Source organism: Anopheles arabiensis, chromosome 2 (genome assembly GCF_016920715.1).
Source record: "Anopheles arabiensis isolate DONGOLA chromosome 2, AaraD3, whole genome shotgun sequence".
Taxonomy (NCBI): Eukaryota; Metazoa; Arthropoda; class Insecta; order Diptera; family Culicidae; genus Anopheles; species Anopheles arabiensis.
Genome location: NC_053517.1, coordinates 48,285,145 through 48,312,410, shown reverse-complemented (window position 1 = coordinate 48,312,410; position 27,266 = coordinate 48,285,145). Strand labels below are relative to the sequence as shown.

At 48.0% G+C, this 27,266-nt stretch overlaps 3 protein-coding genes across 4 annotated transcripts in view; all 3 read right to left on the bottom strand.

Annotated features, from left to right (window-relative positions):
• Nucleotides 1-13,126, bottom strand: part of LOC120908350 (G protein-coupled receptor kinase 2) — a 58,380-nt gene extending 45,254 nt beyond the window's left edge. Inside the window, exons 1-3 of one of the 2 annotated variants that reach the window (XM_040319265.1) lie at nucleotides 13,020-13,126; nucleotides 11,101-11,820; nucleotides 2,870-3,933 (exon numbers count right to left, since the gene is read on the bottom strand). In XM_040319265.1, coding sequence (XP_040175199.1) covers nucleotides 2,870-2,921 — 52 coding nt within the window. In that variant the 5' untranslated portion in view covers nucleotides 2,922-3,933; nucleotides 11,101-11,820; nucleotides 13,020-13,126. Of the gene's footprint in view, nucleotides 1-2,869; nucleotides 3,934-11,100; nucleotides 11,821-11,938; nucleotides 12,155-13,019 lie in introns of those variants that run through there. The other variant, XM_040319266.1, reaches the window with a different exon arrangement.
• A 1,566-nt stretch (nucleotides 13,127-14,692) lies between these two features.
• On the bottom strand, nucleotides 14,693-20,295 carry LOC120907058. Its single transcript, XM_040319038.1, has 11 exons — nucleotides 20,154-20,295; nucleotides 17,871-18,629; nucleotides 17,497-17,785; nucleotides 17,324-17,426; nucleotides 16,666-16,752; nucleotides 16,574-16,580; nucleotides 16,526-16,532; nucleotides 16,203-16,235; nucleotides 15,168-16,136; nucleotides 14,984-15,086; nucleotides 14,693-14,913 (listed from the first exon to the last, which is right to left on the bottom strand). The coding sequence occupies exons 1-11, from the start codon at nucleotides 20,253-20,255 to the stop codon at nucleotides 14,826-14,828; spliced, it is 2,547 nt and encodes an 848-aa protein (XP_040174972.1). The 5' UTR covers nucleotides 20,256-20,295; the 3' UTR covers nucleotides 14,693-14,825.
• Nucleotides 20,296-25,519: 5,224 nt separating this feature from the next.
• Nucleotides 25,520-26,168, bottom strand: LOC120894336. Its single transcript, XM_040296860.1, has 2 exons — nucleotides 25,693-26,168; nucleotides 25,520-25,612 (listed from the first exon to the last, which is right to left on the bottom strand). Exons 1-2 carry the CDS (start codon nucleotides 25,978-25,980, stop codon nucleotides 25,547-25,549), a joined length of 354 nt encoding a protein of 117 aa, XP_040152794.1. The 5' UTR covers nucleotides 25,981-26,168; the 3' UTR covers nucleotides 25,520-25,546.
• Between the last annotated feature and the right edge of the window lie 1,098 nt (nucleotides 26,169-27,266).

Genomic DNA, 27,266 nt, shown 5'->3' with positions numbered 1-27,266 from the left:
CTGTCAGGGCAGCGAATCCATGACCTCGACCTCTTCACCGTCGTCAAACCGAGCGGATTCAATCAACAAATCGGCTTCCTTCTTTTCGCACAGACATTCCTCCATCCTCCACTAGTTTTGTGAATGTGTGTGTCAGCAAAAGGGGTTTACTATCAACACTGAAATTTGTAACCAGTGTTTGATTTTGGAATCGCTTACGCGTTGTATCGCCTTAAACTCTATCTATTGCTATCATAATTCCTCGAAATCTTTCAGCACCCAGAGATGGCAAGGCATTGGATGAACGAAACCGTGGCAGCTGGTTTATTAACGTGGTGGACCTACCCTGCCGTCGTCACTACCGAGCGATCGTGACGTCACACATGCGCGGATTAGCGAGAAAAGGTACGTCAGCGATCATATCAATATAACCAGCGAGCCCATCACATACGGTACCACCACCGATACGGATATGACGACGCCTTTTGGCACTGTGTGCACAACACGGACGACCGACACACTCACCAACAAAATAATTACCCTAACGTATTTTTCTAACCCCACGAAACTGTACCAAGTAGTCGATCGATTAGATTAAGCCATTTCGGATCATGCGGACTACTGGGCCTATTCCGGATGTCTGTGGCACACAAAGCACCAACTACATAACGAACACCTTTGTTGAGAGCACCGTGTGCGGCGAGTTCGGGTGCTGCTGCATGAGGAAAGGGTTTACATTCATACAAGCGACTCCCCGAGGGTGGGTAGAAACGGCCAGTGCAAACAAAAACATCACATTTTCCGGAACTGGTAACTGTGTGTGTGTGTTTATTTTTTGCCCAAAAATTAATATCATTTGCGAACTAGATCAAACAGGATCCGCTTTCAAGTTTGAAAACACGTTGCTGGGTGGGTGGAGAGGGTGAGCAACTGGTACCACCATGAGATTGCTTGACCCGTACCAGTGTTGTCATCCCACACACAAGCACACACACATGCAGTATATTCGTCTTCAGTTATTGCCGCACCTAAGAGATGGCTTAAAGGAAGCACACCACCAGGGAGTCAAAAAGGTTGATTAAACATTAATTGATAGTAATTGATTGCAGTTTAATTTATTCCCCCCACAAGGAATTGCCCTTCCCTGCCCAATAAGACCAGGGAGCATCTGGCAGGCGAGCTGGAAGCCAAAAACAAACACATTTCATTAAATTAAAGCAATCTGCCAGTAACCTTACACCTTTCAATAACAAACTGTGCAGTTTTTTGTTTGCCGTTGTACCTCTGCACGATATTACGAGACTGTGGACCCTAACTCACATTGTCCAACTACTGGCACGATAACAAAACCACACGATACACATGTTTTAGCAGAAAGTTTAACTAACAGAAGTAACTTCTACCAGTCGCGTAGAGAGAACTGTATTGTTGAGTTCATGTAAATCAAAATTGAGTTTGACAAAAATCGTTCGTAAAAAAAACTGCCGAAACTTTGGCAATAAAATGAGATTGACCCGCCAGTTGTGTGTGTGTGTGTGTGTGTGTGTGTGTGTGTGTGTGTGTGTGTGTGTGTGTGTGTGTGTGTGTGTGTGTTTGTACATTGAACGATTTTTTACTTCCTTTCAAAGCTATTTACTGCTCCGTGCAAACTTTCGTACAGAAACTTATTTTATGACTTTTGATCTTTCGTCTATTTGGCGTTTCTAAATGGACTTGCAGCAACCATCTGCCTGCGTTGGCTTCAGCAGAGTTCGTTAGAAATCGATTTTAAATAGACTTTCGATTCGATTTGTGCCCCAGGCGACGATGGAAAACATAGCGTAGGAGAAACAGTCACAATGTTGATTACTTTTGCGACAATTTTCAAACAAAACTGAACGTTTTTCGAGCTTAAAACGAATATAGACCTGCGTTTTTTGTTGACTTCTTCCTATCCAATTAAATCGAACCAATGACATTTTAATAAACAATGCTGTGCGCGGTGCAATGCCGCCAACATATTATTAGTTATTTTCAGAAGTTGTTAATATGCCAGCACACATAAAAAAAATCCATTTACTAGGTTAACTCAAATGCCAGACTCACCCCACCGAATACCGACTAAATCGTGCTAGTTAATCGTTTCCAAAACTACAAACCAATCATAAACTAACAAACCCTCCAGAAGCATGTGCTTTTGATAAATGCTTCACTATCAATCATCTATTTACGTGTGTTTGTTTAATTCGAAAGAAAAACTCAGTCGGCGGCAGACAAATCTTTTCCACACTGCTATCTACACACTCGCCGACACAGCGCACAAACACGATAGAAAATCGTACTTTATTCGCTCCTCCCCACCGTCCCGGCCCTGGTCACAGGAATCCTCCAAGTCAGCCCTGGAGGTAAAAACCCCACCCCACACTGCAGCAACCAATGGTTTTTGGGATAAATTTTATACACAACAAAAAAAACACACGCACGTCGACGATCTCTCATAACGGCCCCCTGTTTGTAAGCGCAAACAAACGGGAACGTAACAACCAAACAAACAACACCGCACCAAACAAACCGCGTCCAAACACACGGGAGCAATCAAATAAACCACTCTTCCATTGCGAAACCTCGCGGACCCGCCTAGCGGGAAACGGCGGGAAAAGCGGCATGCAAACCGCGTGCACCGCCCGTCAAGGATTTGGCGTGTAAAAATGTGTGTAGGAAAACCGGTGAAGACTCCCAAAATTAGATCGTTTTTCGCGGCGCGCCTAAAATAGATCACGTTCCCCCCCACCTACCTTCCGCCTACTCTTCCCACGACAAACTACTCCACCTAGACGAAGAAACAACGACCCTCTTGGCGAGTCTCCGCCGCCGCCTGTTTCCCGACTGGGGTTCCCCCCCCTTAACTTACCTTCGCGCGCCTTCAGGTAGACCGTATTGGCCACGATGTTCTCTAATTCCATTAGTTCCAGGTTGGCGGCTTTTTGTTGTCCGAATGGCGACCCGAAATAGTGAACCGATCCTTCGGAACCGGAATCTCCAGGGCACCTGTGCCCTCCGTCTCCCTATCTCGCTTGACCTAACTTGGCGGTCTTTGGCGTCAGCAGTCGCCTAGCACGATTCGGCTGTGTCCGCGGGGTTTTGGTTGGTTGCGTGCGCTGCGCGGATAATTCACTCTTTCGCTTTCTCTCTCTCTCTTTTTCGGTTGGGTTCGGAAAAATTCCGAAATTCTTTTCCGCCCACACTACACTAATTTAGGGTATTTGCATGCATCTGCCGAACTGAGTGAGTGTGTGTTCGTGTCAGTGTGTACTTGTAGTGGATGTGTTACACCACCCGGCGGAGAAAGAGCGGTGTGTCGCACACTTTTACCCCTGCTCTGGCTGGACACGGATGGAGATTTTGTAGGATAATTTTTATTTTTGCAACACTTTCACTCGCGCACTGCGCCGGACTTTGGCGATGGTGTCCCGGTCGCGATCCCGCGCTGCAAACACCGCACACACACGCACACGAAATTCACCAACCAGAGGGGTTTGGAGGATGTCAGATTGGCTGGGCGGTGTTGGATATGGCTGCGGGCCGGTGCTTTATCGCCGACTTCTACACCTAATTTATGTTGGACACTTGCAATAAAACAAACGAGACCGAGCAACAGACGGCTACTTAATCGAAACACCTGGAGACACGCCGATTCGCCACTTTTACGTACCACAAACACACGGTTACGATCACGCGAGCGCACGATTAAGTAGCTACCAGGTTGGGTGTGTCAAACTGCACGACCGGGTGGGGAAAGGGAGACCGCACTTTGTCTCGTTGTATTGTGTTATATTTTTACACTAGCAGCGATGCAGAAACCGGAGCGCTGTTTGCTAGATGCATTTGACCTGGCCATGTGCAATGCGCGGCTTTATATCTGACCCGGTTGCCTTTTTGCTTTGATCCAGCGGCTTTGTGTCAATAGTTTGATGGCTGTAATGAGAAAGAAGAAGCAAACAAAATCACTCATACAATCAACAGTAATACTGGACAATATAATAAATGAATCTTCGAAGGCTTTGAGTCTGGAGTCGCTCGGAGTCGCCCGGAGTCGTCCGGAGTAGTTCGGAGTCATCGGAGTCGTGAAGAGTCGTCCGGAGTCGTTCGGAATCGGAGTTGGTCGGAGTCAACAGGAGCCGTGTGGTTTAATGTGCCTGTGATCAGACATTTTCTTTCGTTGTGTTTTTTTGTCTTTCTCTTTGCGCGTGCACTTCCTATACAGACCGACTCCAGATGACTCCAAATGACTCCGTCTGCAGCCGATTCTGAATGACTGCAGACGATTTCGGACAATTTCGAACGACTCCGAACGACTTCCGACGACTCCGGACGACTCCAACTCCGCGTGATTCCGAACGACTCCGGACGACTCCGACTCCGAATGACTCCGGGCGACTCCAGACAACTCAGGACGACTCCGACCCCGGGTGTCTCCGGGCAATTCTGGACGATTCCGGACGACTCCGGGCTATTTCGGACGATTCCGAACGACTCCGGATATTGCAGCGCGGACCTACCTTCCGGAGTCGATTCCGAATTTATCAGAGTCGGATCGGAGTCGACTCCTGATTTTTGCCAATCACTAGTATTGTGGCACTAAAACGGAAGATTTGTTGGCAAGAATTCTACTGGATATCAAATTGATTTACTTTGTAATAATTGTGGTTCGAATAAATTTATTATGACTATTAAATACAAAATTACTTATTGAACTATCTGATCTGAAATATTTGGCGGATTATTTAAATTCAAATGAATTGTTTGTCTTCCTAATATTTCTCAATCGTAAAGGTGAAGACTTCGAAAACCACCTTCAATCCAGACCGTAGAATACGCTGTTGAAGTAAACATCATTGATCTTAGGCTCTCCAATGAAGCCTGACAAGAAATCAAGCAGTCGGCAAAGAATCTTGCACTTAACTGATGGTGGCATCACCAGCGGATCTACTTACAAATCCAGATCTACGTAAAGCGCTGTTCATTTGGAATTCTGTCACATAGTTTTATTTTTAGTAGGGACACTAGTGGCTCTATATGGTACTTTTAGACAGTTATTTTAATGTTTTAATGTATTGAAGCACACTATCTAATTTTGCAACAGTTTTTACATATAAGTGCTTGAATTCAATAGTTATTAACGATGGAATTACAGTGCTGAAATTATCGTTGCACTACCACTTGGAAAGTGCAACATGATGCTGCAAGAAATAAAAAAGAATAACTCTTCAATATTGAGGTTCCTGGTCGCAAGAAATTTTGGCAATTGATTTGTGGAAGGGCAATGAAGAAGCCACTACAACGATGCGTTGGACGAGCTCCGGAGGGTTATATATGTTATGCGTATGAAACCGGATGACCCAGATCATAAGGTCCTTTTAGCACATAGTCCATAACGTGGAAAAGTGGACGTGGAGGCTCCGCTATTAAGACCATGATAACGAATATACAACGAATGTGTAAGAACATGAACTATTAACATCCAATGTGCAAGAGAATGAACTATTTACATTCATAAATGCTGAAGAAAATTGGTCTAGATGTTATCCAGTCGTTATTAGAAATACTTTCAGAACTCTTTCGTATCCATTGTAAAATTGCTATTACACTGTAAGCCAACTCTGCAGCTACCTAAACACCATAGCTAAAGTTACGATTTCGATGAGTCGTTCGAAACGATTGTTTTGATTAAAATACTGTAAGTTTATACTCCACCAATAGAACATTGAAACCGAATGAAGTCCATACATTAATATTTTAATTCAATTGTTCTACTATAATCATTTTAACAAACAATTCCATTCAAATAAGCGAATCTTGACGGACAACGTTAGGAACGTAAGAGAAATTTTGTCCAAATAGTGTAAAGCTCATTTTGCACTAACTTTTCGCCTTGTCACATCAACCGATGGTATTGGTTTTACTTAGAAAAAAATATACACACTCAGTCCTTACTTATGAATTGTCATCCCGTCTGACCATGCTTAAGCTCCAGCGCATCGATCGATTGTAACGCGCTGAGCCATCCTCCGACTTTCCATTTTCATAACTTCAGTAAAATCCAATCATTGCTGCAAAACAGTTCAATAATTACATTACACTCTGTAAAATGTTTCCATTTTCTTTAGATAATCCCATCGCAGCTGAAGCGAGCGCTCGTTCTAAGGCCGGCTGTGCGAGGGAATATCTCCCCAAGTAATTGCATTGCTTCGTAAATGGCACACTACTCCTCACCCCCGTGCATAATGAAAATCACAAAAAGGAACCGTCGTACAGCGCTCGTTGCAGCATAATTACTATGCCGTTGGATGGGGCGTGTTTCCTCCCGTCCAACGGTCTCTGCTACGGGTCCAGTGTGGTGAATATTTTAGCAATTTCTTCCCCAACATTCTGCCTCCTCTCCCGCTTCATGGCCCTTTTGCAAACGAACGATTCGCGCAGATGGGTCACTAACTTCCCCCCACTCATGGCCGGTCCAGTTATTTTATCGCGCTCTCCACACTCCAAGCACATCGCGGCACAGAGAAGGCTTCCCTAAAGGCGACCTCCCGATACAATGTGTGTACACCACCTTACGGATGCCGTGTTCACTCGTAACGGGCATGCAAGCATTTGCTTTACAAATCACACGGATCTCCCCGCATTTTCCTGTCGCCAACCGTCGTCCTGCAGTCCTTTGACCACGCTGACTTCTCCTACACTGCCGCAAAGCATACACCACACAACGACACGAGGGACCCCCTTCGATGGTACTGCGCGCCGTACCGTTTCGTACGGGCAATGTCAGAAGGGGCCAAGTTTGCAACAAGTTTCTGAGCCCAAGAGACAAGGGAGCAGCTTTTTCCCCTCTGTCTATCTCTCCCGCTCCCTTGGAAGACCATACTGTGCCGTGCAAAAATTGCCTCCGTGCCTCTCTCTTTTTTTTGCTAGGATCACCACCACGCGACCTGATCAGAGAAAAAAGGGAAGGCAAACTACTGGAAGGTTGCACTGATTTATCTATTTTTGAAACCTTGTCAAAGTGTCATCCAATCTAGCGGACAGGGCACGGCACGGCAGAGGCAATGAGTCGAAGAGGAACGGATGGCGACCAAGGCGATATTAACGTGTCCGTACAGAGCCGTTCGCCTAACGCGATGCTTTAGCAACGAACCCTCACCTCTGAGCGCGCCGCTCGTCAGACGAGGTCAGCGTGCCCCGAACAGGAGGAAGTCGTGGAGAAGGAGGGGCACTGGTTGCATATGGCTTACGGGCAACACCACCTCTCGCTGCCCGGGTCAACATCACATCTTGGTGGAAACTATTGTTGCGGCGCTCCTTTCTCGGAAGGTTTCGGTGCTGGAGGAAGCCGCCGTGTAACCTTCGTGCGCATTTTTGCCAATGGCCCTAGCAACAGCAGCAATGATTTAATAATGTGTTTCATTTTGAGTAAAAAAAAACACCCCAAACTAATAAGACTAGCAGATGGTAACGACTTCGATCGATGTGCGAGCCTTGGGGGCTGACGTGGAGTCACCGGAGGGTCTACATCTCCATCAGACAGGTACAGTTGCTGACCAGACTGACCGGATTGGGTCTCTGGGACTTTGCAAGCTCATCCATCACAAAGCCACATCCTTTCAGAGCAGTCCACATTAGTGATGTGCTCTCTGGAGCGCACCCACGACTTCGAGCCTTCTCCGGTTATTGTTATTCCAATTCCGGCTCTGGAAAAATCGGAACCACTAGTTCCATCTGGAGTCGGAGTCATCCGGAGTAGGAATCGTGCAGAGTCAGAGTTGGCCTTAGTCGGGGTCGAATGGAGTTGCAGTCGCCTGTAGTCGGTGTCGATCAGAGTCGGAGTCGGCTTCGTCTTTCGCTTTGCGCGGTCACTTCGTAAACAGGGTTTTGTTTCTAAGAATTGTGCTTAGCGAAAACGACGATACTTTGCATTCTTGCATCGGTCGTCTCTGTCCCCAAAATTAACCGACCCAACCGATTCCGATTCTCATCAACTCCGTCAACGGCTCCAATTCCTGGATGACTCCGGACAACTCTGGACGACTCCGGATGACTCCGGATGACTCCGGATGACTCCAGACAACTCTGGATTCCTCCGGACAACTCTGGATACCTCCGGATTACTCCGGACACCTCTGGATACCTCCAGATGACTCCGACTACGGAGAACTCCGACTCCAGATGACTCCTGACAGTTCCGAACTATTCCGGACAGCCCCAGATAATGCTATCCTACCTTCTGGAGTCGGTTCCAAAATTATCGTAATTGACTTCGGATTGTTGCCAATTTTACCCATCACTAGTCCACATCGGGGACCCTGGAGGTTCCGGTGCATACTTTGTTCGGTGATGGTCGATCAAGAGAGCCGTTGGTCGCCTGCCTGACTCGCGGGGAGTGTCAATCAACATGCTTCGCGAATGGGCACCAACATCGTAAGCAAGTCGTCAAACTTCGAGGTGCACTCATTTGGACATCCGCTTGGGTCGATGCGCACACCTTACCTCCCCTCTTCTCCGGACATTGTCTCTCTCCTTCGGAAAACAAGGGTTGTTGCAAGAAGAAACACACAACCAACAACCAACCGATCAACCGATCCTTTTTCGGACGTGGGGTTCCGCAATTTGACCAGCTCCAACGCTGGTGTACCGCACTGTACGCTCTCCACCCCCTTCTCCTTCCCTGCTGCACCTCTGGCAAGATGGGAAAACAGCATGACCGCGCGATGGACGCCAATTTATATATAAATATGGTCAAACGTTACGAACGGCAGTTGGGACGATCCGGTAGCCCTCCCCTCCTTCCACCCGATCGCCGTCTCGGGTCGGAATGAAACCAGTTCCCGGGCGCAAAGCCACCTGAGCCACCCCATCTCGGTAAGCCACCTGAACGCGCGCGGCGACGCGTGTGAGCGCGTCGCTCGGTTCGGCTCGTTTAGTTTCTATTTTATTTCATGCCATCTATCGATCTGGCAACCTCGCGCCCAACCCCCGCCGTCCCTCCCGAGAGGCATTGCGGGGCAAATATTTTGAGGCTGCACGGAAAACCAGTATTCGGAACCAGTGTGTATTGCGCTATTGCTGCTGCTGCGTGTTTCAGAGGGCAACTTCAAGTGGTTTCCCTGGAAGCTACACACAACACGGCCCGCAGTTATGGCCTCCGTAACCGATTTTTCTAAATAAAAACGCAAACACTCCAATTTCGGAATGAGACCATAGGGGAGGGGGACGTATTTACGCTTTGTGTGCGTGTGTGTGTGTGTGTGCTTGTATGAGGGGGAATGTGCGTCCGGTCCGGCTCCATTCGTGGATGATGTTGAAATCGCTCGGTCTATTGAGATGTTGATGGGTGCTTTATGGTGCGCCGTAAACTGGTTGATGTTGATACATTTCCTTCCTTTGGCTATTCCAATACGAAGATTTTTTAATCTAAAATAAACTAACTTGTTCCAAATAAGCATTATGAGAATAAAAATTTCCCCCAAAAAAATAATAATGAAGAATTAAGTATCGTTTCTCATTACGTCTTCTGAGGAGCTTACTTATCCCTCCCATACTTATGCAGCAGACGTATTCAATAACGCAATCCAATAGCTTGAACCTTCTAATAGGTTTCAAATAGGTTTGTTCAGCTCGAATTTCCAGTCCACCGTGGACTGTGTTCTAGTTAAACACACACACACACGTTGCAAAAGGTGTTACCCGACCGATCGTGTGATTTTCTGCTTCATCATAGGTAGCTACCCACGATCAAATAGGTTGCAAATTACCCCTTCATCAAGGAGGTTAAACATTTTACACCCGTCAGAACGTAACCGACATCGGTGTGTATCGTTTTTCACCCTCAACCGAAAAAAACCACCACACACACACACAGCGACAACAATCATTGACATTTTCCGCTTGAATTATGCGTTAAATGCTTCTCGGAAGGCTCACACGGAGACATGGGTCACCTGAAACCTATACAGCAAGGCCAAAACGGAACCTACCGAAAACACGAAATGTAAATGTGGGGCGGGAAATCGTTCAAACCACACACAGGGGGAGGGAGGGGGGAGGCCGGGGGGGAGGTACTCTCCACCATTTTGGGACTATAAGTTGTACGCGTACAACGTCGAATCGTCGAAGGGCAGATCGAATGGTTCATACACTTTCAACATTACTGAAGAATTTGCATCAAATTACCATAAATCGTCATCCGATGTGGCCACGGGACATCGGCAGGATTCCCGGTTCCCGGGCACTTGGAGCATTCAAATTACAAAATTGTATAATAAGCAAAACTTTCACCTGACCCGCGCTGTGGCCTACCTCGGAAAACTTGGAAATAGATTTAATTAGGCTTGAAAGAATGTATTTCAAATCGGATTATGCATACAAAAAATATGTAAAATAATGTTCGCTTCACCGATTGCAAACTATTGAGCCTTTTCGTCAAAGTTAAATTGCTCTTTAATCGATTTTAAGTTCCAACAACGTGTTAGCGTTTAACCCATGAGGTACATGTACAACTTGATGTCTAAATAGCACGGAATCGACCCAAGCTTGGACAACAATAATTTGTAAAATATCTCTAATACATCCTTGGCATGTTTGTACTGATTTGCTGTACAAGAAATGGCTTACAAAATGTTTAAAGTTTTAATTTTTAATCTCACAACATCTTATGTTGGAGCTTTTTTACCAAACATAACTTAAACCATCGTTACGTTAACCAAAATACTATGGAAAATAAATCTTTCCTTCAAGCTTTCATTATTTTCACACGAAAATTGGAACTTGTTATCCACTTCACACCAATGATTAAGCCCTTAGTCAATCACTTTTATTTTCGTTTGCATAACACGCTTCAACGAAAGCAAAAACGGATTCGCATGCACGAACTAAGCCTGGATACAGCAAGGAAGCATTCAAACCCACACGAGACACACAGAGCATCGCCCTCGCGCATTCATGCTTTTGATTGTGCACACACTATTCGATCAAACGGCCACGAAAAGGAAAAAAAGCCGGACTTTTCAAGTAAAAGAGACACCACATAACCTCATCGCACTCCCGGGGAAAGTGCTTTTAAATGCACCATTGCATTGCACACCAACTCACCTTCGGCATAAGAACGGCGCTGCAGTTGTTGGCACACACACCCACCACCTGCTCGGAATCGCACACCACCCACTGGTGCCTGTGCTTCCTATTTTCAGGATGATTTATCTCGAACCGATGGGTCGTGGAACGCGTCTGATCGTGCCCCGGGCCCTGTTTCGCACGTCCAATTTGCTCTCTTTCGCGCTCCCAGTCACTCTAGCAGCCGCAGCCCGTCTGGTCGTCCAGTGGCAGCACCAGCAACAACAGCAGGGGTGTGGTAATGACGATGGTAACGATGGTGTCCGTGAAAGATGATGTTGCTGACGGCCGCCAGTGAAGAAAAGCGAAATGCATTCCTTTCTGCACACCCCCGTTTTCTCACCTCCCTTCCGACACCTCCACCCACAGTAGCAACAGCGCTCTCTCTCTCACTCTCTCACTCTCTCTTGTGCGAGCGGGGACACGCACGGCACGCACGCACGCAGCACACCCGCCGGATTCCGCTCGTTTTCGCCCCCGGTTTCTCCTTCGACTGCTTGCTTCCTCCCTTTCGCTTCGGAAGGGATGTGCGTGACTGTGGGTCGTAGATTTTCCGTTCACACTATTGTTTTAGCACTCTCGATGGCGCGCGCGTTCGCCCACACTACACACTCTCGCTCATTACGAGCTTCACACCGCAGCACACGAAAGAAGAAACACCCCGCGAGACGCACATACACACGTACACACAGAGCAGCGCTGAAAGAAAAAGGGAAGAGGACCAAACACACGCGCGCGCGATTACACACGGAGGTCCTGTTACTTCACGCACTCGTACGCCACACAGTAATTGCACAGGCAAGAATCGCAAGCCCACCTTTCTCGGGGTGGGTTAAATTCACTTTTTCGCTTTCGATTGCGCGCCTCGCAAAGATACGTTCGCTGCTGCTGCTGCTGCTGCTGCTGTTTGCCTTCGTTCGCCTCTTGGCATGTCGCGCGTTTGTATTAATGAAACGCCGTGTTGGCTCGTCCTACACACCGACCGCTCTGGGGGTTGCTTTGCTTTCCATTCAAGCGCACCGCACCTCACAAACACACACGCACACGCTGCTAGCGCTGCTGCCCGACACACACACACAACCACTCACACACATGCACGCATGCACCCACACACACACACACACACACATACCAGCAGGCCCGGTACGTACGTACGTACGCACGCGTCACTGAGATGAGCGAGATCGCGCACACTCTTACGCTCGCTCCACACACTCACACAAACACACATGCACACGTACGCACACACAGGCGCGCGCGCGCCCGCACTCCGGTCGTTCTTGGAACAAGTAACAGCAGCAGCAGCACACACACACACGCGAGCGCGCGCACACACACAGCGAGCGGAGGCGAACGAGTCCAAGTGGACAGAAAATAAATAATAAAGCGGGGGGTGTTATATGCAGGAACCGCGGAAGTGACCCCGAAACGACACTGCTTTTGCGCCCCCTTCTTTGCACACACACACATACACACACTTCGATTCTTCCGCTTCACAGGTTGTTCCGATGCTGCTCTAGACCACCCTTTTTTTTGCTCTTTGGAAGGGTGGCACCGTACCGCCCTGGCGCCTGTTGACCGCGCACCCGAACCAGGGACCAATATCCTGGATATCCGGAAGTGGCTCTGTCGGCTGTCGAAATGAATGAATCGACGCAATGGTGTATGTGTGTCCACAACTGTGCATGCAACCCGCCCCTCCACCCGACGGGTAGGGCTGGCAGTGGCAGCAAGGTGAACAGCGCCGATATTGGTGGTGGACGGGATGATGGTTCAACGACCAGCTTCCGCACCAGAGCACGGCAGAGATCGATGCCGATGATGAGCCCGAGCTGTGCGGCCAAAATCGGAGCCCCGTGGAGTATGCGATTGTGCAGACGGAGCCTTTTCGAACCTACCAGCAGGCCAGTTGGAACACACTGAATTGCCCTGAACGCGTTAACTTTCCGTGGACGACTCGCGACAGCGACGACGAGACGCACATCCGCACGCTTCGAGAGATGAGAGAGAACTTAGTTTTCAATGCTTACACCTTTGGCCGTCGGTAGGGCACGGCTGTCACGCACACACTAACACGTTTTGAGGCGTAGGCTGTGGTCTGGTTGTTTGTGAGCGAGCATCAGCACTGTTCAACAATGTCGTACGACATTTCGTACCATGTAGCTTTTTTTTGTTAAAAATTTTGTTAGACAATTATTTTAGTTGGACAAGTAGTTTAGTTTAATTGTTGTAGTTATTCATTATTTCTGCGAATTTATGAAAATATAAGTAATTAAAATAACACTAGATAGATAGAATTTCCGGAGCCGAATACGATCCCTGAATTGACTCCGAAATCAGAATCAGTTCTAAAATTAAAATAAGGAATTTTAGAAGCGGAATCAGTTCCGACATGAGAATAGATCGTTTACAAGCACATTTACATCCTTTGTGACTAATAAAGAGGTCGCTACGCTACGTCCAGTATATACGGACATAAACCATGGGATCATCCTGACAGTTAGAGTACCTTTTTTACGCGAATTCGCTGATACTCGATTTTCTAAGTTTTACAGTTCTTCTTCGGGTCGAACTTTATAATCATTTCAAGAAGCTTTATACAGTAATATACAGTCAGAGTTATATCAAATAATTGATTTATCGGCTATCACGCGGAAATTCTTGATACACGTATAACTCCTGGATAACGTATTTTGCGGCCGTTGTCAGTTGTCGGTAAAACTGCCAAAAATCTGGATTCGACTCCGTTCCGACTCCGATAATTTCTGAATCGAATCCGGAAGATAGGTCCACCCAGCATTATCCGGAGTCGTTCGGAATCGTCTGGAGCCGTCGGGAGTCGCCCGGAGTCGTTCGGAGACGGAGTCTTTCAGAGTCGCCTGGAGTCGGAGTCGTTCGGAGTCGTTCACATTGTACCAGACGGCTCCAGTTGACTCCGACCGACTCCGATTCCGGTCTACTCCGATCGACTCTGGATGACTACGAAAAACTCAGGACGACTCCGACTCCCAACGACTCCAGTGTGGTTCTCATTTTTCCGGAGTCGGAATCGGATCAGAATTGTGGATGCGCTCCACAAAGCACATCACTAGTTCGCTTTTTTATCTTTTCTAATATTTTTATATTGAAAATTGTGGACCAAAATCTATCTCATCGTTTATTCTCGTGGAGATGCCGAAACCGATTCCGATTCTAGGGAAAAATTTGATACTGTAACTTATTTCAATTTCGGTATCGATTCCGGAAACTGATTCCGGGCCTATCATCCCGAATCGATTCCTGAAATATTCGGAGCTAGTCGGAATTGATTTCGATCAAAACTTTATTTTTCTCCTTACTTGTTCATTGAGCGGGCCGGTTGAGCACTTTTGCGGTGGTTTAAGCCATGAAGTTTTATTTTATTTTGCCAGGAGGGCATAACATTTTGAATATTCTTAATGGTTTGGATTGGTTCTTCTTAAAGAATATTTCAGGATTTTCCCTCGCTCTATTTCCCTTAGTTTACCACTTGTATATCTTACATAAATTTCGGATTCTGCTATTTACTACAATCGTTGTACATCACGAATGCTTATATGGCCTCTAAATGTAAAATTTATTAAATGAAATAAGTCTTTTGAATTTATCAATATCTCTAGCAGCGTATTAGCTAGTTCTTGGTAATTTCTATCCGATCCTGCAAGCGGATTGCACCGGACATTCGTTTAAGTGGAAATATTCTGCCTAGGAGCGGTAGTCACGCTCCCCGGACCGGGATAGTTTTCACCGCGAAGTTCAATGTAGTTGGAGTTTCTGAAGTTGAAATCAAACGGGAAATTAATGAACAGGTTTAGGAAAAGGAAACGCATTGCAAGTAGCTCACCTGTACAATATGTAATGCTGCACAATGAAGAGTACATCGAACAGCACGGAAAACAGTCCCAGACCAAACTTTGCCCCATCTCCGAAGATTGAATCCCAATCATCTGGAAAACACAACACCAAATGTTAAGTACTCCAGTTAGAACATGCGGCCGTTTTACGTCTGCAGAATCAATCCTGCTCACCATAATTGTATCCGTTGACTAGCATCTGCAGCATGCTGAACGATCCACCGGTAAAGTCTAGCAGCACATTACCGATGCTCCATCCGATCGTGCTTTTGCGCCGGTAGTTTAGCACGGCCTGCGGTACGTACTTGACCAATGTAACGGCTAGCTTAATGTAGCTAAGGTTGTAGAAGAAATCGAGCCAAAGGTACGTACCGGTAGCAACCAACACGCCCGATATCATCACAACCAGGGCGAACACGGTCATGATGGCGCGCGCCGTGTAGGACACCTTCTGTTGGCCACGCTCGTAGAAGAAGCACTGCACAATGATCAGCCCCGTGGCAAAGACGGCATGCAGCGAAAACGCCACATCATTTGCCAGCACCGGTATCAAGCCGCGTGGATTGCGCCGCAGGTACTCCGCCTGTACGGAACCGTTCCAAAACAGCGCACAGTTGAAGGCGGCATACATCGTGTGGCCCAGCAGGTTCAGCGCGAGGTAGTCAAACGAAAGGCCGACTACGCTGGCGCGGGTCCGATTTTCCCATATCTGTGGCCAGAATGACCACGTCCAGGCGAGGAAGTACGTCCAGCCAATCACGGACGATACGCTGATAAGACTCCACGATTTCGCTACCGTGACGCGCACGAACGCTTGGCTTTGGTCGACCAGTGCGCTGGAGGGAGAGAGATGGGCCAACAGATCGAATATGCCTGCCCGCAGTCCGCGCAATGACACGCGCTCCGAGCGGTCGATAAAATTGGAAGATGGCGGAGTGAACGCGATCGTACTGGGTGTCACTTGCACGTAGGCATTGGCGTTAGTGGCGTTGGTTTGCGTGAAGTTTACAGTCACCGTTTCGGATAGGGGCCCGTGTAAGCGAAGCGTTACATTCTTAGCTTGACCCACGATAATCGTCGTGTCCTGTGGTCCAAACTGTAAGCGCAACAGCGTTTTGTTGCTTTGGGCCGTCGTTGATGCTGCTGCGAGAGAAAAAAAACGAAATTATTATTATTTTACCTCCAAAACGATGATTATTAATAACTTACCAATAATAAGTAACAGTCCAAAAACGCATTTTGCTAAAATAAAAAAAATAAAAAGAAAAAAAGGCAAAATTATTATTAAAATGCTATTTTTCAATATTTGAGGCTGCAAAAAAGAGCCACAAAGCACACAAGACGCTTTTAACTAAAATTAAGCAACAGATTCATTCATTTTCATTTCACAAAATCTTACTTTATTTTTTCATCCTTATTCGTCAAACTCTAATACGAAAACAATCAATCCAACGAATCAAAAACGCAAATGGCATCCACAAAGGTTGGCGGTACCGTGACGGTACGCCACCAAAAATGAAACTAAAGCTAACCTATCACCTATGGCGGATGAAGCGCACGCGAAACAAGTGAGGAAATGCGTTACAGCTAGATGTACATTATTATCGTAGTCTCTTAGGATTGCTTATGCCTAATGTGGTCTCTGAGTGGCGCGGACACAACCATTTCTTACGGCAGACTGTCCTTGCTTCCTCCGTTACTCGCGGTGGTGGTCGTAGTCGACGAGTCTTCCTGTAACGTTTTCTCATTCGCACGATTCCTGCAATGTACAACGTTAAAAGTGGAAATGTCAGTTAAATTTACAAAAAAGGATCAAAAGTTCATTTGTGTTAATCTGTTAAAAAAAGGTTAATCTAGCATAGGATTAGCTGTATCCGACGAACCGTATATTTGAGTTTGTGGTTTGTTTTCTGTTTGTTATGTTTCATTCCTGCCCCCGGGGTGAGTAGTGTGTGTAGTTGTTGATGTAGTTGTTGTAGTTGTTGTTCCGAGTGAACGATCGCTCGTCACCGTGTAACTGTTTATTAAGGGTGTTTGACGTGTTACGGGCGTGTAAGTTATTCAGTATCAGTGCTGGTAATGGCATGCGGTTGTTTGAGCAATGTTTCTAGGTTAGATTCGATAGGATCGATCCGTTTTTGCGGTGTTCTGGAAAGAGGTAACATTGGAGAGCTGGGTGTTATGTTTGGTTTGTATGCAATCGGTCCTTCCAAAGTGTGGGCGATAGAGTTATAGAAACTAAACGGGGGCAATAGTAACTTGGACTAGTGTGGGGTGGATTTGCATGCATGTATCGAATCCTGCAGAGGACTCGACGGAACCACTCATACCTGTAGAGGACGTAATGCTGCACCATAAATAGAATGTCGAACATCACAGAGAACAATCCAAGCCCAAACTTGGTAGGATCGCCAAATATCGAGGCCCAATCATCTGGAACAAGATATAACAAAATTGCCTTTTAGCCTTTTACAGATGGTTCCATGAAATAGCACAAACTTACCATAATTGTAACCGTTCAGCAGCATCTGAAGCATACTGAGCATGCCTCCGGTAAAGTCCAGCAGCACATTCTCTATGCTCCAGCCAACGGTGCTCTTGCGACGGAAGTTCAGTACCGCCTGCGGTACGTACTTGATCAGCGTCACCGAAAGCTTTATGTAGCTCAGCACGTACAAAAAGTCTAGCCAGTGGAAGGTGGCCGTACCGACCAGCACACCCGCCACGACGATGACGACGATGAACACGGTAATGATGCCCCAGGCGATTCGGGACACTTTTTGCTCACCACGCTGCACCACAGGCAAAAAAATGGAAACAACAAAGAAACAACAATTTGAGCATCACACCGTCAATCAAAATCGCATCCCTTCTTACCTCGTAGATGAAGCACTGCGTCACCGTGAGCAGCGTAGCGATGGTGGCGTGTATCGAAAACGCTACATCATTGGCGAGTACCGGGTTGAGACCGCGCGGATTACGATCCAGGTACTCCTGCTCGATGAAGCCGCTCCAGAACAGCGCACAGTTGAACGCGGCGTACACCGAGTGGCCGACGAGATTCAGCGTGAGGAAGTCGAACGACAGTCCCACCACACTCTGCCGCCGATAGTTGACGATCATCTGGGGCCAGAAGGAGACGGTCCACGCCGCAAAGTAGATCCACCCGATCACGCTCGAGATCAAGATGATGGGCTGCGAGTTGGCGACCGTCACGCGAATGAACGCGGCCGCATCATCGATCAGCCCGGTCGGTAGCACGTTCGCATCCACATCGAACTGACCAGGGGACAGGCCGAGCAGTACGATCTCGTACACCCGATCGATGAAACCTCCGTCGCCCGGGCTTACCACGATCGAGGTGGGAAAGATCTCGACCAGATCGGTATGGTCGGTGGTCAGGTTGAGCCGTGCGTCCTGCGACAGCATGCCCCGCACCTTGGCAAAGAACGACTGCCGCTCGCCCACTATCACCGTCACATCCTGTGGATCGAGCACTACGCTAGCACCGATCGTCGTTTGCGCACTGCACCGGACGGTGGCAAGCGCGCACAGCCAAAGTATCGTCACGACTGGATTCCAGCAAGTCCTCGTCATCTTCAGCCGATGGTTGCAAACACTCTGCGCTGGCAAGACCTAATAAAAAGAAGGCAAGGGTATTAATAAGCGGTCGCATTTAATGGCATTCATCAATCAGCACTAGTTTTGTGTGTTCGCCCGCCTTCTTTCCGCCCGGTTCAGGCGTTTGTGCCAGCAAGGATTACATTAGCAAACAACTGTGCAAACCCACCAAGACCATACTGTGGCCGGATCGGATTTCCGGCTGCGTCGCACTACACACCAAGACGTTGACGCAGGGAGCGACACGTGCCGAAAGCCAACCGCACGTCGTCGGCACCGTGCTCCAAACTCATCGGAATATTCATAACGCTCACTCGTCACTTTCGCGCACAATTTCGCGTGCGCCTTGCCGGATGGCGAAAGTTGACAGTAAGGTTTCGGTGCGGCTCCACAAAACCCGTCCACCCGTCCTGCCCGCAGACCGCAGACGGGATTTGATCTTGAGCCCGGGTAAACCCAGCATCGAGCGTCGAGATGGGGATTTTTGTTTCTTGCTTTTGCGTTCACACTAAGCTCAACTTCAACGCCTTCCTCTGTGGCTGTGTGTATGAAGCAACCATCATTTCCAACGTTCAAAGAGCTCCACAGCCCCCTCTCTCTCTGGTGCCATGCGACTGACAGCCAGCCTGCGAAACGTACTTGGTTTGCGGTCCGGCTTCTTAAGTTTGCTAAAGTTACAACTTATCCGGCGGCAAGGCGGGCACGCAATCGAGCTCGCTGGTGGCAAAAGTTGTCGAATGCCGCCCAGAGTTGAATGGGAATCACCCCAACGAACCGGCTCGCTCGGAACGGAAGGAAACCACCGGCGCCACGGAAAGGTCACCTACCTTCTTATTCGACACCCCCCTTTTTGTGCAACATACGGTGGTGCAAACGAGTAAATGGCTTGAAACTTACGTCAATACCTGTGCGAATAGACAACGAACCCCAAAATATTACATGATATGCTCTACAACTTGAATTTTCATTTCCAAAATCTCTTCTGCACCAACAAACGATACAACAGAAGAAAAAAAACAAATCATACCATATTACGTCAAAGTCCGCTAGGAACCGTTGGTAACCATGGCTACTTGACTAGGTTTATGTGTCACCAGTCACCATTATTGATGATCACTTGAACTTTGTAATGTGCTCAGCTCGATCCTCTCGACGACGGCTGATGAAGTGTTGACCTGTGAAGTGGCCCACAACAAAGCATCAAGAAACTGGCGCCGTTTTGAAGTGCAAATAACATTCCACCCCTATGTTGGTCACCTGCGTAAGTGTTTTTAATCTTGGCTTTATTTTAACGAAGACATCAAGCAAATTGCATTAAACAGCGGGCCAATAAACCCCAAACACTACACAATGTTGTGCCCAGCGAGTGCGGGTAGGGGTTTTTTCCCAAAACAACTCGTTTCCATCGAACCGACGGCCAATTATTGCATCGCTTTGCACCTTTGCACCAATCATAACACGTACAAGTAGGTTTGTATGCCAACGAACACCAAACAGAGAAAGAGAGGTAAGTACTTCTAACGGTTATTTGGTATGCACCTTCCCAAAAATCAACACAATCCACACACACACACGCACTTCGCTTGTGTTTGCCACCAAAGTGCGTAGCACCGACAAATCTCGCACCGCTGATAATAACATGCAACACCGCGCACTAGCCCACCATACCACTCCCACGCCATCCTACCGCCCAGCCTTGGCAGGTTGCTCGGAAAACGGAAACGAAGCACTCACCGAAGGCGGCGTGTGTTTGTGTCCTAACCGCTACACTGACCGTCAGTTACTGAGCCCAAAGGTGGCAGCGAAGCTTATGATCATATCACCAGTGCGCGACCCACTACGGACTGGCCGGTTGTAATGTGCAGTGCGCGCATGTTGCACCTCGCAATGCATCGCACTGCGAGTAGGTAAACCCGGGAATTCCCAGTCGCAGTGGAAAACGGTTTCCGAGAGCATAAACACACACACACATGTTTCATCTTTACTCTCCCATTTGCAGCGCTCAGCTCTGCAGCCAAACAGAAAGGGATGTTTGTACTTTCGAGCAGTAAAACGCCGTATCTTTATCACCCCCTTTTCACATGCTATCAAAACATCATGCGCCGGCAGGTAACTCACAATCAACGACACTACCACTACACGTTGATAGCAGCACTACGGTTGGGGGTTGGAATTCTCCCGCATGGCAGTGACTGTGTTGACGCTGATCGGATCGGTCCTTTGCCAGTGACACTGAGCAGTAGCAGCACCCTAACCTTCCTCCCCCCAGCATTGCGTATATCGTGTGCCTCGATTTTGCAGCATTTGCACGTGTTGCATAACAATCAACGCAAGTAGTCGGTGAGGTGAAAACGCGCCCCCTTCTGTCTAGGTGCAACGGTGCGGTGTGTGTGACCCTGGGGAAGCCGTGCAAGGGGGGAGGGTTGCTCACTCGCTCGCTCTGGCAAACACGCGGCAACACCGGATAATATGAGCGAGCCAATAACCCGTCCACAACCGCGCTAGCCATTACACGACTGACATTGAACGACCGAGTGATCGAGCCCCCGCCTCCCGGCTCCACTGCTGCAACTGCACCTTGAGAAACCCGCCACTCCGAAATTCGAAATGGAACAGGCACCCGTAGGGCAGCCCCGAGAGGGCAAACACTTTCAAAGAGTGGTGGCCTCGGGGATAAAAAAAAAACCGGAACCGGCTCTGTCCGTCCATGTCCACTCATCCCTGAACTTAACCTACAAACACACAGGCACACACCGCCTTTCCTTTCCTGGGGCAGTGTGATCGCCGGCTATGGGAGGGGGGGGGGGGATTTGCTTCGTATATCGAGAGACTACCAACCTGCTTTTGAGACTGTATCCTGCGCGTCCGGTAACGCTCCAAAATGGTACACAATCACGCTGGTACACCCTTCCGAGATGAACGCAGACGGCCGCAGACGGCCGCAACCGGGCACAAAAAAGATGTTCTCTTCTTTTCCTCTCCTTAGACCCCCTCCTGCTCCTCCTGCTGCTTCTCGAAGGCACGGACGCAACGGCACGCCAAGCACACGAAACCGAAACACACCGCGGAATGCGAGAACCACTTGCCAACTGTGCGCTTTAAATACCGGACGCGGCTAGCCGACCGTGTGCGCACACACGATCAAAACACGCACACACTTGCCCACGGACACACGGGCGCGCTTGTGTGCGTGTGTGTTTCTGCATTCTGTGTGCGTTCGGCTTGTGCGTCCATCCATCATCATTGAGAGCCCGGGCGATCGATAATTGCGTCTGCTGCTGCTCCCTGCTCTCGGCTTGTTCGGCCAATTAGCGCGGCCCGGCAGCAACTTTGATGCCGAGTTTCGTACAGAATTGGGCTCAGAGCGCGTTGGCATTTCACTTCGGTGCTAGAAACGGTTCCTTCCATTTCCGGGAACATCCAAACGGACTGTGCGCGCGCGTGTGTGTGTGTGTTAAACGGTTGTATCAATTTCATTCCGTTCCTAAGTTTGTTAAAAGCCCCACCAAAAGGCACCATTCTAAAGGGACGGTGTAATAGGATTAGATGTGTACAAGTGGGACGCACTGGTGAGTCCACACATTAGGTGGAAACGTTTAAGTGGATTTTAACTTCAATTCTCCATTCTCCATCGGGTGTGCAACAATTAGAGCAGAATCTGATGCGATTCTGCTGAGTCACGTGCACTGTAATCACTCGCATCACCATCAGGCTAGCGGCAATCCAGCGTCTCTGTTATCATGCAACTGTTGCGTCAACTGTGCGTCCCTTGTCCCCCCTTGATGTGCTCTTTGGAGCGATTTTACGACTCCGAACAGACTCCGAGTATTGTTAGCCCGATTCCGACTCCAACAAAATCTGAATCACTAGTTCTGCAAGGAGTCGGAGTCGTCCGGAGTCGTTTGGAGTCATCCGAAGTCATCTGGAGTCGTTCGGAGTCGTCCGGAGTCTCCCGGAGTTGTTTGGAGTCCGAGTCGTCCGGAGTCGGAGTCATTCGGAGTCGTCTAGAGTCGGTCGGAGTAGTGTGTGTTGTGACTCTGCACGACTCCGGACGTCTCCGGGCGATTCCGGACGATTCCGAACGACTCCGGATAATGTTGGGCACACCTACCTTCCGGAGTCGGTTCCGAAATTATCCGAGTCGGATCGGAGTCGACTCCGGAGTTTTGCCAACTTCACCCATCACTAGTCCCTTGCGGTCGTGCGCTTCCAACAATGGAGGACATTTACTGTCAATTGTTCCGAGCGATGATGAGTTTTCAACCGAGCGGAAGATTAGATACCACCGGCAAAGATTTACAACTCGCGTATGACTTTAGTGCGCAGTTTATGGGCATTTCTAACAAGTGGCTTGGCGGTTCAAACATTGCACTGCTTTTTTTTTTTTTTTTGCAAATTTCCCTAGCGATGGAGAACATAAAGCAAGCGAGAGAATGTTTTGCAAACATGCAAAAGCAGTGGTCACTTTTTTCCCCATTCGTCATCACACTTGATTGGGACAATCCAGGAACTGCATTTGATGTACAAAACCGAAGCCAAAGTGGGACAAACCGCATGCACTTGTTTTTGATTGAGAACAGTGCAACTACAGTGCAGGATGTTTGTTCCGCGAGTTCCATCAACGATTACCCCTTTATTGCATCATACCACATGTTTCATCTTAAATGATAATTTATCGCCGATCAGATCACTCGTCTCGATCACCTAATGGAGTTTGCATGCTGCAATATCACTCACACACACACACACGCACGCGCACAGTTTCGACAGCGGAAGGAAGTTCCAACCATGGCGTGTTTGCATAGCTAACGTGTTATCGTGGAAACGAAGAATCATCGCACCGCGTCAACAGTACCACGTGGCAAACTCACTCACTCAAAAGGGTCATAATTTAGAAATCGACTTGTAACATGGCACACTTCCCCGCGGCAGTGAGCTGCATCGCCCGTACCCGTCTGAATGGAGAAAAGGTTTAAACCAAACAACGGGCGTTGCGGGGTGCCTTGCTTTGCAACGACATTGATGGGCCAGCTGTAACAACACCAACAGGTCCATGTTTTTGCCTTGTTCAGCTGCAATGTTTGCCTAACAGGGGTGGAGGGGGGGGGACAAGATCTTTCACCGTGATAGACCCGTTGCTAATGCTTCATCGCACAGACACGTTCCTTCCTTTTATGTAATTAATAAAATGTAAGCCACATCTCGTGCTCGAGCGTCAATGCGTCACCTGCAAATTCTCTCCTCTCTGTGCAGCGGGCGTGTTCGTGTTCTTCCGATGAAGATGCTGCTGCTGCTGCTCCTAGCTGCTGCTGTGTTCCGCCACACTCAGCGCTACCGTAAGACTAAATATCGTACCGGGGCAGTATCTTTTGCACCTACTACATCGGCAACGGTTTTGTACCTCGTGACGAGCGCGGACACGTACGCGGTACGCGCCGGGCCCAAATGGATTGCAGCGCACGCAAGTGAGTGAAGAGGTCGGAACGGAGCAAAAAGAAAAAGAAATCGAATTGCGTCCGGCATTTTATCGGCACGCGGGCTGCGGTATCGTTACTCGATCGGATCTGCGATGCGCCTGCGATGTGATTGAGCAAGCTGAGCTGTGGGGCATCGAAAGGAACCCTGTGTGCCTCATCGCATCGCCGGCCCTGTGGGAGCCGTTAAGGAGACGAAATTAAAAGTGACAGTCAAAACAAAACCACCACTACAACAACGCGTAGCACGGTGGCGGCTAACTGTAAAGAAGACAAAGTTGTGGTAAGATTTTATCTAATCTAAATAATTCCCATGCAGCCCTCCCCTTCCCTTTTGATCCCGTTTCCCGCGCTCAGCGGTACGCTCCATCGAACGGGCGACCCCCCAAAGGCTCTGTATCAAAAGGAATAAAAAGTGAACAGAAAGGAGAGCTTAACAATATGATTCATTGACGCCAGACGTTACTTACCATCGGGATCGGAACTGCGGAGACATTCAACCAGACACACACACACACTTGCACCACTTTTCACGGCACTGCACTTTCGCGGACAACATTCCCGCTGACAGTCGTCGCCAATTTCAATTTGTTGTGATTGCTGCTACCGCCATACGGAATTGCGGAACAGGCCGTGCGATACGCAACATTTACGGCACTGATTAAGAACGATCGTAGGGTTGGCGCCTGCCACCGTAGGAGGAAGAGGGAGCAGCCACCAGTCGGCAAGCGCGAGCCGGGGACTAAAAATAAATCACGCGATCCGAAACGATGCATTTCACTGTTCATCTGTGCGCGGTGTGTTAGGCAATCCTTCCATACCACACGGGGGCAGTGAACGCACGCCTTCCGCAGCTAAAAACGAGACCATTGATCGGTGCAAGACATCTTCGCGGCAACCATGACTAGACAGAACAGTTTTCTTTCGCGATCCGGTGCGCGACCGGTTATGAATCACCGGAGCAAGGACCGGCGGAGCAGCGGAGCAAGTTGATGACGAAATGAGACTAATTAATGCACTATCGCTAATTGTGCCAAGTGTGACGCGTTGTTTGCAATGTTGAAAATGACTTGCTGATAACAATCGGTGGCATCGATGTGTGGGGCGGAATGTTTGCGCGAAGCTTTTCACTTACCCGTTCCGCAAACGGCAGCCATAGCTGCAGAAGTTGTCGCTCTGCTTGATGGGACCAATTTGGGGCTTTATCTTAAGACTTGCACGAGCACCTTCATAAAAAGTGCAACATTTTGTTGCAAAGCAAACAGATAAAAGCACTTCTAGCAGCGTTTTTGTTGGCGGATATTGCTTTCCGGTGCAATGTTGTTTATTGTTTTGTTTGTTGACAGCTGATTTGCTCGTGACAGCTCGCTGACGGCGAAAATTCAAAATTCAAACAAAGATCCGTTACAACCATGTTGTCGTTTTTTTTTCTCCTCCTTAACCATCACAGGCCAATGCTCAGAGAGAGTCTCCATTGTCGAACTGTAGAAACACTGTTAAATACGTGGCAATTACTCCGCAGCTCTGGGAATAATATAAAAATAAACACGTTGCTTCCTCTGTGAAATCTTGCTGTTTTGTTGTAAGCGCTGTATGTAACTTACCGCATAGATCAAATTAAAGCTTAAATTGATTGATTTCAGAATGCGAAACTTTGGCTTCTGCTCTGCCACGTACAGGCTGAAACTAGTGATCATTTGCTCACACTCCACATTTTGTGTGTTTGCCATTTTGCCAACCTCACAAAGTTGCTGCTCAAACTGCTGCAGTGCTTTTTCCGTTGCTGTACACGCACCAACTAGCAACATGTCGTTCAGCGCCAACGGAAACACCCAAGTCATCATCATCGACAGTACCTGCTGAATGGAAAATCCCATCGGCATGCGATACATGCGTATTGCAAAAAAGGATCGATCCGTGAGGATCAGGAAATGTTCGAAAAAAATCAAAATCAACACCCAACCGTACACTGCGCAAAAACTTTCAATGATTTGCAGAATGTGCCGGATACAGCTGTATCATGGATCGGAGCTGCTGTTCATTGATGGTGGTTTTTCGCACCAATTGTCGCATTTCAACAATCAGAATTCTCAGCAGCAGGGCGAACAATCCAAACGAGGCACACACGGTTGTGTCCGACAGGTATGCGTATATTCGCAAACCATACAGAATTAAATGATTTGTTTGGGATACGAAAAGCACTTTCGAGGTGAGAACCATGAACGTGAGCAGAAAGCCGTACGCTGCAGACAGCACAGCTATCCACAGCCAAAATAATTGGAACGGACGCTTCGACTCGATACTGCACTGGAACATGATTTGGATCTCCTGTACCTTTGCTATCAACTGTGCCCAACACTGCGCCAGTGAGTGTTGCGATGCAGGCCAGGCTATTCTGATGGTGCATATCACATTGAACGCAATCGCCACCAGCGTTTCAATGATGACAAAGTAATAAAATAGCCTGACCTGGTTTGCTGAGGTAAGCAAATGGAACAAGCAATTAAATTAGCTACAGTCAGCTTAATTAACAGCCGGTGCAAATTACCTTTCGATCGGCATATGACCGGTGACTCGTTGTGGTATAAGATGAACCATACCGCCAACGATATGGCCAGTCCCAACATCGCCAAAATAAACTTTGGAGCCGCACTGCCCGACCTAACATTACCCCGCTTGTCGACAATTAGTGAGGACACTCCGAACACGTGCTGGGCCCGTAAGGTCCATCGAAGTCGTTCCAAAAATGCTCTATGCTTTTTAAGACCAATCATAATTGTTGTTTTGTGGCTGATCGCTCTGTAAAAGAAATCGCTAACCAATTGAGCGGATAGAGGAGTACTGAACCTCTAGGGCATATGTTCTACTGATTGAAAGTGAGAGAGGCTTGCCGCCAATTGATATTAATTATTGAATGCCGATGACAGCCGGCTCGATTATGTCAAGTCCTTGAGCATTGTTTGTTGATTGATTATGCAGAAAGGTTAAACTGCGCATGCGTAATTGATGAGACCCAATGAGACCCATGTTCTTCCACGGGAAGTTCGATGGCAAGGAATATTTTGGATAATATTTGTAAACAAGCATACAGATCAAACAGATCCAGCTATGATAGCTATGGCAGCTCCTTATTAAGTTTCCATTTAGTATAGTAGATCTGTATTGATGTTAAAAGCAA

Bases quoted from the DNA above. Each gene is read 5' to 3' on its own strand.
- LOC120894336 (XM_040296860.1), bottom strand. From the start codon at position 25,980: ATGTATCGCATGCCGATGGGATTTTCCATTCAGCAGGTACTGTCGATG. The intron at 25,613-25,692 runs GTAAGTTACATA...TATTATTCCCAG, and splicing joins GCTTTAATTTGATCTATGCG to AGCTGCGGAGTAATTGCCAC.
- LOC120907058 (XM_040319038.1), bottom strand. From the start codon at position 20,255: ATGTTATTATCAGCGGTGCGAGATTTGTCGGTGCTACGCACTTTGGTG. The intron at 18,630-20,153 runs GTGCATACCAAA...TCTTTTTATTAG, and splicing joins TTGTGTTGATTTTTGGGAAG to GTCTTGCCAGCGCAGAGTGT. The intron at 17,427-17,496 runs GTAAGTTTGTGC...ATCTTGTTCCAG, and splicing joins GCTGAACGGTTACAATTATG to ATGATTGGGCCTCGATATTT.